At 36.9% G+C, this 17,091-nt stretch overlaps 1 protein-coding gene across 4 annotated transcripts in view; it reads left to right on the forward strand.

Moving 5' to 3' along the window:
* Positions 1-17,091, forward strand: part of LOC131067419 (outer envelope protein 39, chloroplastic) — a 114,128-nt gene that overhangs the window by 53,110 nt on the left and 43,927 nt on the right. For 2 of the 4 annotated variants that reach the window (XM_058002415.2, XM_058002412.2), the window contains exons 2-9: positions 4,425-4,495; positions 4,590-4,633; positions 4,798-4,942; positions 5,747-5,902; positions 6,338-6,408; positions 6,520-6,598; positions 6,725-6,840; positions 6,931-7,078. In XM_058002415.2, the coding sequence (XP_057858398.2) occupies positions 4,425-4,495; positions 4,590-4,633; positions 4,798-4,942; positions 5,747-5,902; positions 6,338-6,408; positions 6,520-6,598; positions 6,725-6,840; positions 6,931-7,078 (830 nt within the window). Of the gene's footprint in view, positions 1-4,424; positions 4,501-4,578; positions 4,634-4,797; positions 4,943-5,746; positions 5,903-6,337; positions 6,409-6,519; positions 6,599-6,724; positions 6,841-6,930; positions 7,079-17,091 lie in introns of all 4 variants that reach the window. The other 2 variants (XM_058002413.2, XM_058002414.2) reach the window with 2 other exon arrangements.

The following is a 17,091-nucleotide window of genomic DNA, read 5'->3' on the forward strand; positions in this document are numbered from 1 at the left end:
ACTTGAAGTAGTCACCAGTGAGGAGGGACCTCAAAGAGATCAATCCGGACCGGTCAGCAAGAGTAAAACAACGGAAACACAAAGATATGATGGAGGCAATGCAGAACAGATTGTTTTATTTCATGAAAATTGATTACAACCAACCGGTAACAACCGGGTTACAACATAACTGGCTCAGAGGACTGGTAGGACATACATAATAGGTTACAACCGAGACCTTGAATCTTAAGATCTATCTTCTATGCACAATCTAGTTACTTTATTCTTCGTTTGGTTACATTCTAATGTACAATTACAATTATATATATGATTCAAAGGATCTAGTCATCCCAAAAGGGATCGAAACTCGAAGAACAAGACCTAACGTGTAAAATAAACAAGGTTGGCCTCCGCCAAGAGATTCCTCCAGAAAATCCAAAGGATGAAACATAGATTGCGGGAACAGATCGGCCACAGGCCAAGGAACATCGGAATCAACGCCCAAGGCTCCGCAAGCTTCGGAAGGAGTTCTGATAGATCACCAAAATAGGTCCAGGCAACTGGTAACAAGAACTATCAACCGGTAACAAGAAACTGTCAAGGAAACCGACAGCGATATCTTGCTAGATAATGGTCCAAATGCGATGCGGTCTTGAACTAAGAAAGATGATCAAGTCTTCAAGTAGAATCCAACTCCACAGGATCCGGTGAGCCAAAACTAGGACACACAAAAAGAAAAGCTGAAACTGCAAACAAAAAACAAAACATAAATAAAATTGTTTTGGTTGATGCAAGATTGCTATGAACCGGGGATGCTCCTGCATCAGATATGCTAACAGTTCTTTTTTAATGTCATGAATAATTTTTTTAAAAAACTTTATAAAAAATTTGCATTGCTATTGGAGACATCTGGCTAGCCCCGGGATGGTTGAGGGATGTTTTAGATGTCCACAGCCATGTTTGGGGCACCCAAATGTCCCTGCAGCATTTCCTATTACTGCAACATATTTTGGAACTATTTCAAAGTTTGGAAGATTTTTGGGCCTTGCCATCGCACCACGGGTGTGATGTCCCCTTCTCAGTGGTGAGAACTTTAGTTGGACATCAGCCTATTCCGGAGATCCGTACGCTAACTGGAAGCATAAATTAGGGTTTCCAACTTTTGTGGAGGTCTGTGTGAGCTGTTTGATGATTGACTAGTTGGAATTCTACAATTCAGATTGTGGATTCCTTTTGGGTTTTTTTGAGAGTTTCGTAAAGTTGTGACATGCATTCAGTTCAGGGAAGTTTTCAAAACTTACTATTTTTAGTAAGTTGATGGCAGCCGTTAGGGTTTCTAGGTTTTTATGGGTTTTCTGAGCTCATCCACAGGGTTCGAAGAGCAATCTTTTTGGAGTTGTTTTCATAACTTACTATTTTTGATAAGTGCTATTTCAAGCAGTGCTATTTTTAGCAGTTCAGTGCAAAGCTCCAACCTAGTTCAGTTTTGATGGTTTTTAGCACTTTTGTTCCCAACTCAGTTTGGCATTAATCAGTTTTTGAATTAAAGGTGATTTATTATATATTAATACCTTAGCTTAAGGTTTTAATATCTGGTTTATTTGGTGGGACGACTTAGGAAGGGAAAAAATATATTTTTATCCTAAGTCTCATTTTTATTCCCCAAGTTAGGTGGCACCAAGAATGAAAAGTATTTTATGTTTTATAATGTTATTATGTTATAACATGTTGACCATGGGAAAGTACGATTAGAAGACTTGAAGAGGGGATGCCAAGCCTTGAGGGTGTCATGAAATGAAATGCAAATGAAATGAGGGGAATTTGGGTGCCATGTGAATTTGAATTTGAGCCTCCAGAATCTATAAATATGAGTGTTGGGCTTATCATTTGGTATCCATGAAAAATTATAACGAAGTGTTGCCAAAATTTCGAATGAAGCTTCGAGGAATGCATATCTCCTAGCCATAGCTTGATTTCTTGCTTGCAATGCAACATCTAGTCGAGCCAAAGACTGCTCTTCATTCAAAGGAGTGGATTGACAAACAATGTTGCAGATTTATATATTAATTTCTGATGTTTAGAGTGTTTTTTGAGTGTTTAGGTTGCTGGTTGTGTAAGTGTGCTGAAGTAGATTATTGGTCGCTGGTCTTTGTGCATTCGTCAATTCATTCTGGGTATTCGCTCTGATTTTTCCTACACCCTAGGTGATGAATCCTACCAATTTCTAGATCTTAATTTGCCCCATTGAATTTTATAAAGCAAATCAACCCCTCATGTTGGGCCGTACCTGTATATGGTGAAAATGGATGATGAAAACAATAATATTGAAAGACTAACAAAGATTCAACCACAAAACCTTAACCTAACAATGAAAAGCATCCACCATACACAAATGAAGATACCTAAGATCATGCAAATAAACAAAATCAAAACAAGATATACCATTCACATGTCTAATAGGGTTTCAATCTCCATTTCTTCCTATCTCCATTGATCTTGTTTGATATATTTGCTCTCAGATTTTATGTGTGCACAAGAGCTTAACAAAGAACGTAAATGTGGTTGATAGCTTGATCGCAAGAAGGCTTGATTGCATATGAGTGTTTAGACGCATTGATTAGCTAGCTGGATTGATTAGGGTTGAAAATGAAGGAGAGTATCCTCTTTATAGAGAACACTTTAGGAAATTGAGGGATAAGATTAAGAGGTGTAAAGATAAATGGGCGGCTAAGATTAAAGGGTAGGTAGAAGAAATAATAAAATGATAAAGGGGGTAGGTAAGAGAAGAATTAAGAGATGAATGACATGTGTCATGGATTAGAAAAGGCTAATGAATTAATTAAATAAATAAAGATTCATTTAATTAATAGAAGAAGTGGAATGAGGAAAGGCTTAGAAGAAGATTAATGAATTAATTAAATAAAAACAGATTTATTTAATTAATAGAAGACTTAGGATAAAATAATAAAATAAATAAAATAAATAAAAATTTATTTATTTAGACAAGACAATTTTAGGTGTCTACACTACCATGTCATGGCTGCCTTTGGATGTGTGCCGAAATGTTTGGACATTTTGGTTGTAGGTTTGAGGTTCTAGTTTAGTCACCTCCTTCATAGTTTTCATTTGCTTCTGTTCATGAGTCATTCCGTAGTGTTTCAATGGAGTTATGAGCATTTCAGTGTTTTTTGTGGTGGTTGTTTTTGTGTGTTATGCGTGCTGGAAATTACATTTTCAGAATGGGAGTCAATAGTTTGGTATTTATCTATGGTTGTGTGTGAGTTTGTTGAGTATGATGAGATTGGTATTACTTATCAGCAATGGACAATGCCATCTCTATTCTAAGATTCATATCTCTTCATTGTAAAGCTGGTTAGTAGTACTAACAACTATTTCTGGATTGTAAGCAAGACCCACTGAAAAAGTGGAAGAGGCTGGCTTGCCACCTATATTTGATCTTTGTAATACTGTCCTCCTATTGCATAAGTGGTAGAGTTGATTGTTAATTTCATTCCTAGTCCTCCCGCTGGATAAGCGGTTGAGTGATTGTTATTTCAGTTCTTGGCTTGTCCTTGGTTGGTTTATCGCCAAGTGATTTTTAGTGTTTTTCAATATCCCACTGAATAAGCAGAAGGGGCTGGCTTGCTACCCAAGCATTGTAATAATTTCCAGTGATTTGAAGCTAACGATCCCCCTCAACACCGTATGCTCTCACCTTCCCATATTGGGCACTTGGTGATCAGAAAGTGGAAGGGTTGCATTTTCAGGATTATTATATTTTCATTTGCTAATCCCTAATGGGTTCTTGTTGTGTTGTGAACTAGAAATTATCAAAAAAAATTGTGGGGATATTACAACGGGAATGTCTATCCAGCCCTCAAAATGCACCAAATATCTATTATAATGTATAATTTTATAAAAGATAATGATATGTTCGTGCATTATAAGGGCTGGATAGCTGTTTCCTCCCACCAAACCCAGAACTCCATTGGAGATGGGGATCGGTGTTTGAGGGCCAGGGACAACATCCCCATGGGGAACATGGTTGCCCTTGGAAGCTACATCAAAATTCAGCTTAATAGCTTGGGTTGTGGAGGATCTTTTCCACACAGTCTCAGACTTCTTTTGCCTTATTTAGAAGTCTATAAATTTTGGTAAAATTTTTTGATAGCCAATTCATGATTTTTTATGTTTGGGGAAAATATGAACTTAATCTTCCAATTTCCTTAGACTTCATATTTTCTATACAAAAAGTTTGCCGAATTTTTAGATGCTGGTTTGGTGAAGATTTATGCTTTGCAAATATAAAACATTGAAAGACACAATGGGCCAAACAGTATTTCCAATATTCTTTGCACTGTACAGCATTTTTCATTGTGAGTTTCAGAGCCATGACAACTTGCATCTTTTTCCATGCAATAATCTTAGAAATTTGTAAATTGCAGATAGGATCGACATAAAATTGGATTTATTACAACAATTGTGCTGGGGAATAGCATCACATGATATTTACGCAGTTCGGTGTGTGTTTCCTGTTGATTTGATGACTCCTAATTTGTTAAATTTTTTCTGGATTGATTGTTTGACTACAACTGAAAGCTTTGGTGAAGTCTTTCAGGAGAACAAGGAACCCACTATCAGGAATTGCAGGATGGTATATTTTTATTTTTTTCACATCTTCTGTTGTTTGATTCAGTACTGGTTGACTATTGAAATTCCTTTGCTATTCCACCTATTTTTTCACAATTGTTGAAATTGGTTTTTAAAAAGTTTAGTGAGTCTGATAAGACAATTCTGGCATGGGATTTTATTTTGCAGGCTGTCTTTTACACGGGAAAATTTGTTTGGAGGAGGTGAAAAGTTTAATGTATTTTTGGAAAAAGGCACCACTGATTCAAATTATCAAGCGACTCTGATGCAACCAAGTGTTCATGGGGCTGGTCAGCAATCCATTACCATTCTGGTAAGAAAACTTTTAGCTACTCTTACATTGTTATTAATACGTTGTATTGCAATCAAGCATGACCTTTAATGTGGAACCTTTGCTGTCATTATATTTTGAATTCGCACAGAGCCACACAAGGTCTTTGATATGTAGTCCAGGCAATAATTAAGGCTATGTTTGATCTGAACTTTAGTATGAGCAGAAATTACTGCACCTAAGTGATTCTTCATGTGGCTAAATTGATCCAAGATAGCTAGTGGAACATGTGTTAACTACTTAACCTTTGTCAATAAGTTTACCTCAAGACTTAGTAGTTGTGCCTAGAATAACCATTCTGGTGCCACTAGTTGATATTTAGGGCAACATTGCCACCTTCAGATTCTTTGGTTTGACCTTCCGATCAGGATTGCATCATCAATGTTTTTCACTTCCTCGAAGAGATAGTGTGGCCTTGGATGCTAGGAATGCACATTCCATTTTTGTTCTTTTAACTTTTAAGCATAGCTGCACCATGCCACTCTCCAGAGAGCATCAGTAGTTTCTGCATTGTTGATTACTCATCTGTTGACAACTTAGAAGATACTCTCTAGTGCTATTGAGGACTGGGTGTGCTTGCTTCTTACTCTTTATCTGACTTCTTTTCCCTGCTGAATACTGATCATGTGACTTGGTGTAGTACAACATGCTCCATCTTTTGCTCTTCTTGCCAGCCGTAATGTGTCTTCATATTAACCTACTTTTGCAACTTGTGAATGTTAATATAATATTCTTCTTTCTGTAAATGTGTTTGTAGCATTTTTGACATTGAGATTGCACCTACAGAATTCAGTTACACCAGCCACTTCTGTCCATGGTATTGTTACCAGTTCATCAGGCTCTGCGTATGGAGATGTAAGAATGTGTAGATTTACAGCAAAAATGGACCAAAAATGGGAATTGAATTCGAATTTGAGCAAGACAGCAGGCATAATGATTGAGGTAAATATGCATGTTAGAGAATGTTGAAACCTGAGGATAGTGAAGCATAGAATTTAAACAAAAATGTGGTTCTTTTCATGAATAATAAGGTATTGTGTACCAGTAATGGAAATTTGCTAAAGATATATGTTTCGATAGCAGGAAGATGTCTACAGTGTTATTCTCAATTTGAATCCATGTAAAAGTTGTAGAAATTAGATTGCATAATTGTGACTTTTAAAATGTCTTGATCGTGCAATGGTATACATACTCTAGTCGCTTTTAATCTCTGGTACCTGAATTCAGTCTGAGCAATTGTTATTGTTTACTTCAGACCACCTTGTGTATCTTTTTTTACCTACATTGTTTTAATTTTTAAGCCAATACCTGCCCCTTGGGAAGTACAAAGAAGATTTAGTTATGCACTAATCCTATTGTGTGGAAACAATGCTTCAGCAAATTGTCCCCCTTGGTGATCATGGCCGTCCTATATTCACAGATCGATATGGATGTCCAATCACTTTCAGGTATAGACGATCCAACAACGTAATCAAAGATGTCATGAAATAATTTAATTGATTGCTTTCTTACATGGAAATACAATTATAGAATCTACATATTCAATTCTGCATGTGCAGTGGCAATTTATATGACAAAATGCTCGTTGCCAAGCTGAAGACAGAATACACTAAATCCAATGATCAAAATTTGTTTCAAGTTCGTATAAATTTGACTCTCATGATGAAATTTGGATATAAATCGCTTTTAATTCATCTTATCATAATACCATAAATATATTGTATGCCCGTTGACTTTGGTTAAACACTTTTATCATGTTTGTAGTATAATATTCAACTGGAGCAAGGGTTACCTATTTCTCCTGGATGGCTTTTTTTCTATCGACTGAGGGCTCATGTAAAGCAGGGGTTTAAGTTAGGGCCATCTTTTGCCTTGTCAAGGTAGTCCTTAATTTTTCCCCTCTTAATATTTTTAACTCATCTATGTAGAAAATAATGTATTATTCATTGTTTATTTTTTTTAAAGTGCAGCCTATCAGGTGGCACAGTTATAGGAAACTTGGCACCTCATGATGCATTTCCTATTGGAGGAACCAACAGCGTTCGAGGTTATGGTGAGGGAGCTGTTGGCACAGGACGGTCATTTTTACTGAGTAGCAGCGAATTGTTGTTCCCTTTGGTATGTCTATGCTTTTCAGTTTTCTTCCTATACAAGAGCCTTCTATGTACTAGGATCCCTATAGTAGAGTGAAAGAATATATAAATGTTTATTACAGACCTGCCCAGATGGCCATAAGTATTTTATATTTATAAAAGTCATGGGATCTAATTAAGTTTAATTATAATAATTGATTTGTGATAGTGCCTTTAGGTGTTTGCACATGTAAATGATCAACTATTTAACTTAGCAGTTAGAGCCCTCACCAACCTTTGTCATAATATTTGATGGAATATAGGCATGTGTTGAAAAATGGTATAACTGTACGATGAGATATGTTGATCTTAATGCAACTAAATTCGGTAACAAATGCTAGATCATAAATGAATATCGACCATAAAGTAGATACGATCTAGAGCATGAAGATTTATGTGGAGAAACCCTTTTGAGATAAAACTCATTTAAAGAGATGCAAGCTTGTATTGAAAATAAAATAAGTTACAATATATGTATGTCCCCACTTTGAAATAGAATTTAATAATAAATAATAATAAAATTAAAATATTAAAAACTTAATTTAAAATATAAATATAATTAAAATTTTAATTAAGTTAATGAATGGTCATTAGACAAAATGAAAAGTTGGGACTCCCTCTAACATGAGATATAAAAGGGAGAAGAGAACCTCATTTGAGAAGGGGGATAATTTGAGAATCAGACGTGCAGATCTGATTGTGAAAGGCTGTGTCCCTTCCAAAGGGCAGAAATAATGAAGAGTTGCACTCTTGCAGAGGGTGCTAATGGTGAAAGGGTGCGTCTCTTGCCAAAGGGCATACATGATGAAGAAGTGTGACCTCTCCCTCACATTGACAGATATAAAGGAAAGGAATAGAAAACATCCATTGATATCACCATCAATCAGATCAGATCAGAACTGTTATTAAGATACAAGCAGTAACATCTTTGTTCTTGGTGGTATGCATGGGGATGTGCTTAATATGTATGCTTAATATATGAAGTCTGATAATGTTCTTATGCAGAATTTAATAGTAATATTAATATAGACTGCAATATGTATGACAGTCATACTTAATTTCATATGCATTCATAATATATGAAAGATTATTATATTAGTGGCCTAGTCTTAATTCATTTACTAAGTCCTATGAGGGGATAGGTTGGTGTGTGTAGGGAAAGGTGAGCAAAACCATCACGAGTCATGGTGCGCCCAAGATGGGTTGACGATGTAGTCTTGGGCCTTGAGGGAGCCTCTTTGTAGTTGGTGTCAGCACCCTATAACAGTAAATCCCCATCCCTCATTAGGATTAGGAAAGAAGCTAAGATATGACTTAATGTAATGAACGTTGAATGTGTTATGAATACTAGTTTGTGTAATAGTTTAAGAAATATGAATTGAAGCATAATAATGTATAGTGATGTGTGTTAATTCATTGGGAAATAGGCAGACTCCTAGTAGGGGACATTACAATATATCAGCTATCTCTCTGAAATCCAGTAGCATAATGATGCTCAAATGAACTACAAAACAACATGATCTTACTACCATATCAAGACACCAATATATAGGAGGGGTGAATGCCTATGCTCCCCCAAGTTTTGGGGACAGAGATAGTAGGGGGCAACTATTAAAAAATGAGGAACTATTTAAAGTATAGAGAAATTTCAAATATTCATAACATAATGTTGATAAAGAATTCATCATAGAATTGGGATTTCACATGAGAATTGACAAACGAATTAACAAAATTTAAAAGCTTTCATTGTTGATGTGCATACATATTATATAAGAATTATAACAAAATGCCCAAAAGCTCCAAGGTTCAACTATAAAATGACAAAAACATAGAAAATATATAGCTGTCCCTAATCAGAAGATGCCACTAGTAGGTCTATATCAAAATTGGAGCTTGGAGTCATTGCCAATGTAAGGGGCTGTCTCAGGCATTGCAACCCCAACCAATTCCTCCTATGTCTCCTCATCAATTTGTATAACATCTTCGGCATCAGCATTCCAATATAAGGCTAGAGTTTGATGATATTTAGGAGTCTATTGATCCTATAGGCGCAAAGGGTATTGTTGGATGCTAGGTATGTCACACATTAGCATAAAATCAAGAACACGCTTGGATACTTTGATGCATTTTTATGACACCTCTAGAATAAAATACTAAGTATTCTATCCTCTCTTGAACAAGGAAACCTCAAATGCTATTTTTACGATGCGACTTTTATGGTGGATAGACTTTGTGAAAATATGTGATTTGCTGGTAATCACAAAGGGACTTACACAATTGTTCAAGTCAGCTCTTTTCCTTTGAATAACGCATGATTTTGCAATAAGGTTCTCCAACTAATTCTATGAAAGATCTTTTGAAATAAAATGCAAAAAGATAAGGTTTAGGAATCCAATCTACTTCTAACAATGCAAGAAACTATTGATGACTTAGTGAAACCAAACCAAGCTTTGCTTCGCCATGAGGAAACAACTACACAAAGATGATGCAATCTTCAAGGGGTTTGCAAAAAATTTTCAAATCACTTATACACATCAACACCATAGGGCATAGACAATGCGAATCAATGAGCATAAAGAAATAGTTAAGCTTTCAATTGAGTTCTAACTAACCATCCACTGTAACTTGCAATCAAAAAATCACAAATGGTATGAACATATAGGTTTCAATATGAATCAACAACAATATCTTCCATTCAATTATGCAACTTGATATAAACAAATCTTAAACTAATTTGAGAAATAGGAAACCATGCTAACATCCCAAAACAACACAAGTCCTCACCAAGCTTCAATGAGTTTGCATTTATTATGGCAGTATTTCAACAACAATTTCACAAAAGTCTCTTGCTACAAATGAAATGAGCAAGGCTTATATAGAGCTCTCAATTACAAATAAAGGGCCCAAATTGATTCTAAATCAACGGTTGCAATAAGTCAAAGGAACCCTAAGTGGAGTTAGTTACAAGTACCACCTAATCCACTAACTCTTATTAAATATAGACCAATAATAAAGCATCCTCCTTGACACAAATTGTAAGAAGAAAGAGAAAATTCGATGCCACTTAGGACTATAACAAGCTATCATCTAGGAATTTGTGCCCCTTATCTCTTTCCTTAAAAGAAAATTCAATGAATCTAGACTTGATGATATCAAGAACTTCCATTGGTGCACTTGGTGTGGCCTCTACCTTATACTCCATGAGTGCCAAGTCAGTTGTACACGTGGCAAATATCCTCTCCCATTTTGGTCCTTGGTCTTGAACACCGTTCATTAAAGTCATGAATGAAGAAGCATCCTCCAAATGACCCTCTTAATCGAACATGTGGCTTTGAAAAAGATAGCCTTCATTTTATCTTTCAATTCACTAGCACTCATGTCTCTCTGTAATGTTCTTGTTTTGACAAAAGCTTGCACCCTTGCTGAGCTATCAACTTAGCAACCTTGTGAAACATGGAAACAACCTTGAAGTGTGGGACCTTGTGCAAGGGGGTTGGATCTCCAGAGAAGGCCGGCTTCCTTTCTATCTAGGTGCAGGTGTTGAACCAACTCAACACTTCAAAACTAACTCCTAAGCTTATCCTAACAATTTGTAGAGGTAAAGGGAAGAGTGAATTTGCTTGAAACAAAGGGAGGTGATGCACCAAGAAGAGATTGATCCTCTCCCTACCGAAATGGCACAAGGAATTAACTGAAACACCCTGGAAATGCACAACTTCAATTGCATAAGTGGCCCAAAAGCATGTATGGAGGTTAGAATTTGCTAAGTGTCAAGGGGGGAGAAGGATTCCCACAAGTCACACTCAGAAAGCATGTTAACACAACACATATGGGGAGAAAAGCCACAAGACATGCACCTATGATGAAGGTAAGAAAGCATACATAACATACATAAGTTGAAAGAAGGCAAGAGTGGTGATCTTCAATTAATTCAAGGCCAAAAGCCAATCTTATAGTTGCAGAAATGCAAAAGATTACAAGTCTTCAAGAGAAGAGAAGGGCATAAGAAAGCTCAAGGCAGCAGGGAGAGAACCCTTTACAATGAGGCTAAATAGCCTTTATATAGAAAATTGGGTTACAATGGTGATCATGACCCCTACATGTCAGTTTGGAATTGCAGGGAAGTGCATGCACTTGGCTTGTACATGCAAGCAACCTAGCCATACCTCCAAAGGCAATTCTGAAGAAGGTGGATTGACTGACCTTCCAAAGTTAGACATGACATAAGTCACCTAGCATGGCCCCCGTACCTCCCTTGATGGAAATCCTGCCAAAAACATTAAATACACCCTTGTGGCTCCACAAAAATTCACCATATTGTCGAAGCATTAAAGGCCTTGAGTGTCGATCACGCCATCAAGAAGTGTCGCTAGTCGGAAGGAAGCTCGGGAACTTTGGAAGTTTAGAGTTCCAAAGTGAGGAAGAGAGGGGAAGAATCTTGGAACCTCGGGGTTTCGGGATAGGAGAAAGAAGGGCAGCAAGGAACTTCAGAACCTCGGGGTTCTGGAGAATTCCAAAAGGCTAAGGAAGGAACTTCGGAACCTCGGGGTTTCAGAGTTCCGAGCTAGAGAGGGAGAGAAGAAAGGAACTTCGGAACCTCGGGGTTTCAGAGTTTTGGGAACTAGAAAGGGAAGGCAAAAGAGAAGGAAATTCGGAACCTCGGGGTTCCAGAGTTTCGAAGAAAAGAAGGGAAGGGAACTTCGAAACCTCGGGGTTCTGGAGTTTCGGGGAATTGGGCAAAGGGATTTCGGAACCTCGGGGTTCCGGAGTTCCAAAGAAGGAAAAGGAATGAACTTCAAAACCTTGGGGTTTCGGAGTTCCGGGGAGAGGAAAAGAGGAAGGAGGGGAACTTCGGAACCTTGGGGTTCTGAAGTTCTGGAGAACTAAGGAAAGGCTAAGAGGAAGAAGGGAAAATTGGAAGCTTGGGGTTCCGTAGTTCCCGAGCAGGAAAGAAAACGGCTAAGGCAAAGAACCTCAGAACCTGGGGGTTCCGGAGTTCCGGAGAGAAGAAAGAAGGGGCCAAGGAACCTCCGACAAGGCAACACTTCAAACCATGATTTCACTGCCTTTATCCTTGATCAACTGGGGCATCGCTGGTCCATGGAACATATCTCTGATCGGTTCTCATTGATGGACCAAGGTTGTCATAAAAATGACAACAGTTCCCAAATTTTGATTAACTTATTTAAATTAATTAAGTTATCCAAAAAAATTAATGTTACTTAAGGATGACTTATTAATTAATTGAAAATAATAAAATAAGTCACTTTTTCTCCAGCTGCAACAAAATAGAAAGTATTCGAATTTCTCCAGCTGCAACAAAATGGAAACTATTCGAGTTTCTCCAGCTGTGACAAATATGGAATGTAACTAAATTTCTTCAGCTGTGACAAAATGGAAAGTATCTAAACTTCTTAAGCTGTGACAATGGAAAGTATTTAAATTTATCCAACTGTGACAAAAATATGGAATGCAACAAAAAATGGAATGATTCCTAATCCTCCTATTCTTCTAGATATTTCCTAATCTAGATGTTTCTTGGAGTTCTTTATAAGGAAGCTGGCTGAGTGAAATAGGATATGCCTGGAATTGGATAAACGTTTTATGCTTTTTGGAGACGAAAACCTTTAGAAGTTTAGTTGAAGGGCTGGACGAAAAACCTAGCTCTTCTGGAGAGTGAATCTGCGATGGAGTTCACATTTGTGCAAATTTGTAAAGTCTCCTTTGGAGGCAAATTTGTAAGGGCTTGTTTCATAAATAAAGATATTTGGTGGTATTCTAATATTTGGGTCTGAGTTGAGGAAATAAGATTATTGTTTTATGAACATTATTATAGTTTAGTTCCTGCAAGTAAAATTCTGTTAGCTGTTGTTGCTGAAATAAGAGGGAGTTTCATATTGTTCCTGAAACAATTGATTTCTAGTACATAATATCCAGTACACAATATCTCTATTTATCTTTATATGCATAGAAGTCATATGAAATCTAAGAGTAATCAGAATTGAATGTCAATAAGTGTGAAATTTGAAGGAATTTTGTAAGGAGATATTATTGTTTTTTTAATTATCCCTATTTGGGGAATATTTCACTCTCTCAGCATTCTCTTCTTCTCCAAGCATTTCCTCCATTGCAATGAGAATTCTATCCTGAATTCTCTTGACCATGCCGCCTAGTTAATTTGAATCTTTCTTTTCCTTCTCAAAGGTTCCCATTCTCGTCATCAATGCTTAATACCATCGGTGAAAGTCACACGCTTGATTTGCCTCCATTATATTTTCATCTACCAAAGTTCTCTTAGGGATATCCATCAGTACAAGCAAACGTAGAATAGTCTTTTCCTTAACAACTCAAAATTCATCACACAATGCGAGTATGACCTAAATCTTGTCTTGAATCGAGACAACTTTCCCATATACCTGTACCAGCTCCTCAATGAATGCATTTGCTTTATCAAATGCACTTCCAATACATTTTCTCGCTGCTTATGCTGTTGATTTCATCCCCTCCAAATCTTCAAATGATTCCTTCGAAAGTGGTTGGAGATGATTCTTCTTTTCTTCTTCTTTTCTCAATCTTTCCTTGATTACTTTCTCGGATTCATCAAATTCCTCGATCTCTTGTTCTTTTGTGGTTGGTCCCAAGTCAATAGTCATGACTGCATACTCTTTTGGAGTGATAATCTTTTTTTGTCTTGTCAACCTTCGAAATTGCAACTTGCACCGCACATGATTCTAAACTCTCTTTTGGAACCTTGGAGTATTTCTTGGCTTGCTTTTTTTCTACAGTCTTACTAATCCTATTTAGAAAATCCTCCAAGTTATTATCTGGATTGCTCTCTATTACAACCTTCTTCTTCATTCTATTCCTTAGCCATTCGGGAGCTATGCATTGTTCAACATCTTCACTTCATTTTCTTGAAATTTTTGAATTGTCAATATCGTTCCTTCATTAAAATCTCCGTTTGGGAAACCCATGTCTATATCTTGAAGGATTTCCTCAATTGGTATTGTGCATGGTTCCATTGAATCATTATCAAGAAGTGCATCTTGAGTAGGATCTCTCTCCTGGTTTTGTTGTTGAATGGTTTGAAGGATTCATTCACACTTGGATTAATTCCAACTTCCTTTTGTGATTCATTCTTTGCAACTGATGTTACATTTATATCCATGGAAGAGGCAATTCCTTGTACTGAAGAAGTGTTGGTTGACGAATGAGCCATTCCTGATTTTTGCCTTTTCTATGGTGGTTCTTAACTAAAAATCCCCTTTCTCTTTGTCTTCTTAGCTTGCAAAGTTTCAGCCATATTTTTCCTTTTCTTGTGACTTTTTCTTTGTTGTCTACTTCTCTCTTCCTCAATACTGATTTCATGTTGTTCTTCATTCATTTCATCCTCAAAATATTGTGATTCCAAGTTTCCCATCAAGTTGTAGGTTAAAGGGATATATATTTCTTTCAACCTATTAACTTGTTGATCCATCAATTTTTGTGTATATGTCATGACTGGTCTCATCAATACATTCAATTCTGCTACTTCAACTTCAGTTTAGCACCAACTCAAATGCACTGAAACTAATTAACACTTTACTAAGCATTTCAATCACCATACACATCTCGCTGAAATAATTTTCGACTTCTTATATACTTGTCTCCATAAACTCAATGTAGAGAAAAAATGATACATCTTTTTCATCTTCTGCAAATCATTCCACACCACAAACAAAGTAGTATGCTCAATAAAACTCACACCATTCCCTCTTGTATGATGACTTCTTCAACACAGAATCATACATACTAGTCAACACACATCCTGCTTGCTTAACGTCAAAAATGTGATAGATGTATTTGCCAAAGCTTCATAAAAAAACATTCAGAGCTTTATCACACAAAAGATATAGTCATTTTATTCCATAACCACGCCACAAAAGCATTTCACCAAAACAAAACAAAAAAATACTAGCAAAGATAGAGACATGTTTTCATATATTTTTTAGAAATACCATGCGAACTTAGAATAGTATAAATGCTTGACTAGTCAACCCACATTCTCCAATAAATATCTGAAAACTGACAGTCCAGCCAAATCTTATTAACATTGCAACACCAAAAATAAAAAACTCATGTGATATGACATGTTCTCCAAGTTAGGAAAAAAACGTTACAAAACTGGCAGAAAATTTGCTCCTCTTACACCCTGGAAAAATGTTTCAAAATATCTGAAAAACTCATGTCATTGCACCAAGATAGGATGAAAAAATTAAAGAGTCGGCTCCAAAGAAAATGCCTATCATAAATATCTGATTTCGTTTAAAACCACCATGTTTAATATTGATGAATATAACCACCATGTTTAAAAGAGTTGTAGCACATAAAGAAAATCATGCCTTCCTCCTAGGATGACGTGGTAACAAAGTTTGACTAGGCAAGAGAAGTTGACAGCAAGTAGATGACTTGGACAAGCAGCAGCTCAAGCTGACAACCAGGTAGCTCGAACACACAACCAAGTAACTCAACTAGACAACCAGGTAGTTCAACTAGACAACTAGGTAGCTCAACCAAGCAACCAAGTAGCTCAACCAAATAATTGCTAGACAACCTTGATCAACATCCTTTTGCATCAATGACAAAATATCCGACAATCTCCCCATTTGTCATTGGTGGCAACTCCATCTGCAACCAACCTGAAACAAAGAAGCTCTGAAATAATACTCCCCCTTTGACATCAATGATTGATATGAATCTGCAAAATTGAAATGTGGTTGATAGAATATAACAATGAAAACTCCCCTTGAGGTAAAACAACACTTCAATGATGGAGTGAAGTCACTCCCAACTTCTTCGTCAAGCATTCAAATGTTTCCTTTGGCAAAGGCTTAGTAAACAAATTTGCAATCTACTCTGTAGTAGAAACATATTCCAATTTAATTTGCTGATTACCAACTTGTTCTCTCAGGACATGATAATAGGAATATGTTTAGTCCTAGAGTGCATAACTGGATTTTTAGAAATATTAATAGCACTCATGTTGTCACAATAGATTGATATAGGATGATCATACTCTAATATTTTTCTAGTGTATGCTTCATCCATAAAACTTTTGTACAACAAGAAACTGGTGCAATGTACTTGTTGTGACCTAATCACACATCACCCCATCCCAGATAGGGACCCCCTAGCTTTTAGGCCCTTTTGGTCGTTCGGTCTTGGCTTTTTGTGTGTGTTGGTAGCAATCTCTTCAATCTCCCGCGTTGCGGATGTTCGGGGGTCAGTTAGAGTTAATCTGCTTCTCTGTCAAGCGAATTCTATGAAGTCTAAGGCCTGTTTTGTCCTTTTTCTAGGGTTTTGCCTTTTGTCCTAGATTTCAGGGGTTCTTGTTAGGGTTTCGGGAAAACTAAGCATATGAATGGAATCAGGACCCTTCAAGGGACCTCCCAGTAAAATTTGAGCCCAAACGGAGCAACTTTCTATTTTTTAGAAAGCCCCTATTTTTTAGGGATTTTTCCAAGTCCTAGAATGTCGCCATTTTGCCAAAAATCAAACTTACTATTTTTAGTTTCTATTTATAGTAAGTCATTACTGCACCCTGTCTAGAGATCTAACGCTGACACCTGGAATGTTTCTATTTTTGGAAAGTCAGTACTGGTAGGGTCAGTCAGACAAGGCGACAAGGATCAGGTGTTCGCAGACATTTCTAATTCCGGAAAGTCAGACATCAGACAAAGATAGCCAGAAATGGGTCAAGTGCTGGAAATCCATGCCGAAAATGGAAAGCTCAGGAAAACACTTCAAAATTCAAGGAGGTCAAAATATTATAAACTCTGGGAGATTAAATGGAGGAAAAATCCATGAATCCATGGACATGGTGAAAATGCGCCCAAGTTTGGACTGGGGTGCCAAAATGAAGATGCCAAGGAATGGAGGAAAAATCCATGAATCCATGGACATGGTGAAAATGCGCCCAAGTCTGGACTGGGGCGCCAAAATGAAGATGCCAAGGAATGG

Source organism: Cryptomeria japonica, chromosome 9 (assembly GCF_030272615.1).
Source record: "Cryptomeria japonica chromosome 9, Sugi_1.0, whole genome shotgun sequence".
Lineage (NCBI taxonomy): Eukaryota > Viridiplantae > Streptophyta > Pinopsida > Cupressales > Cupressaceae > Cryptomeria > Cryptomeria japonica.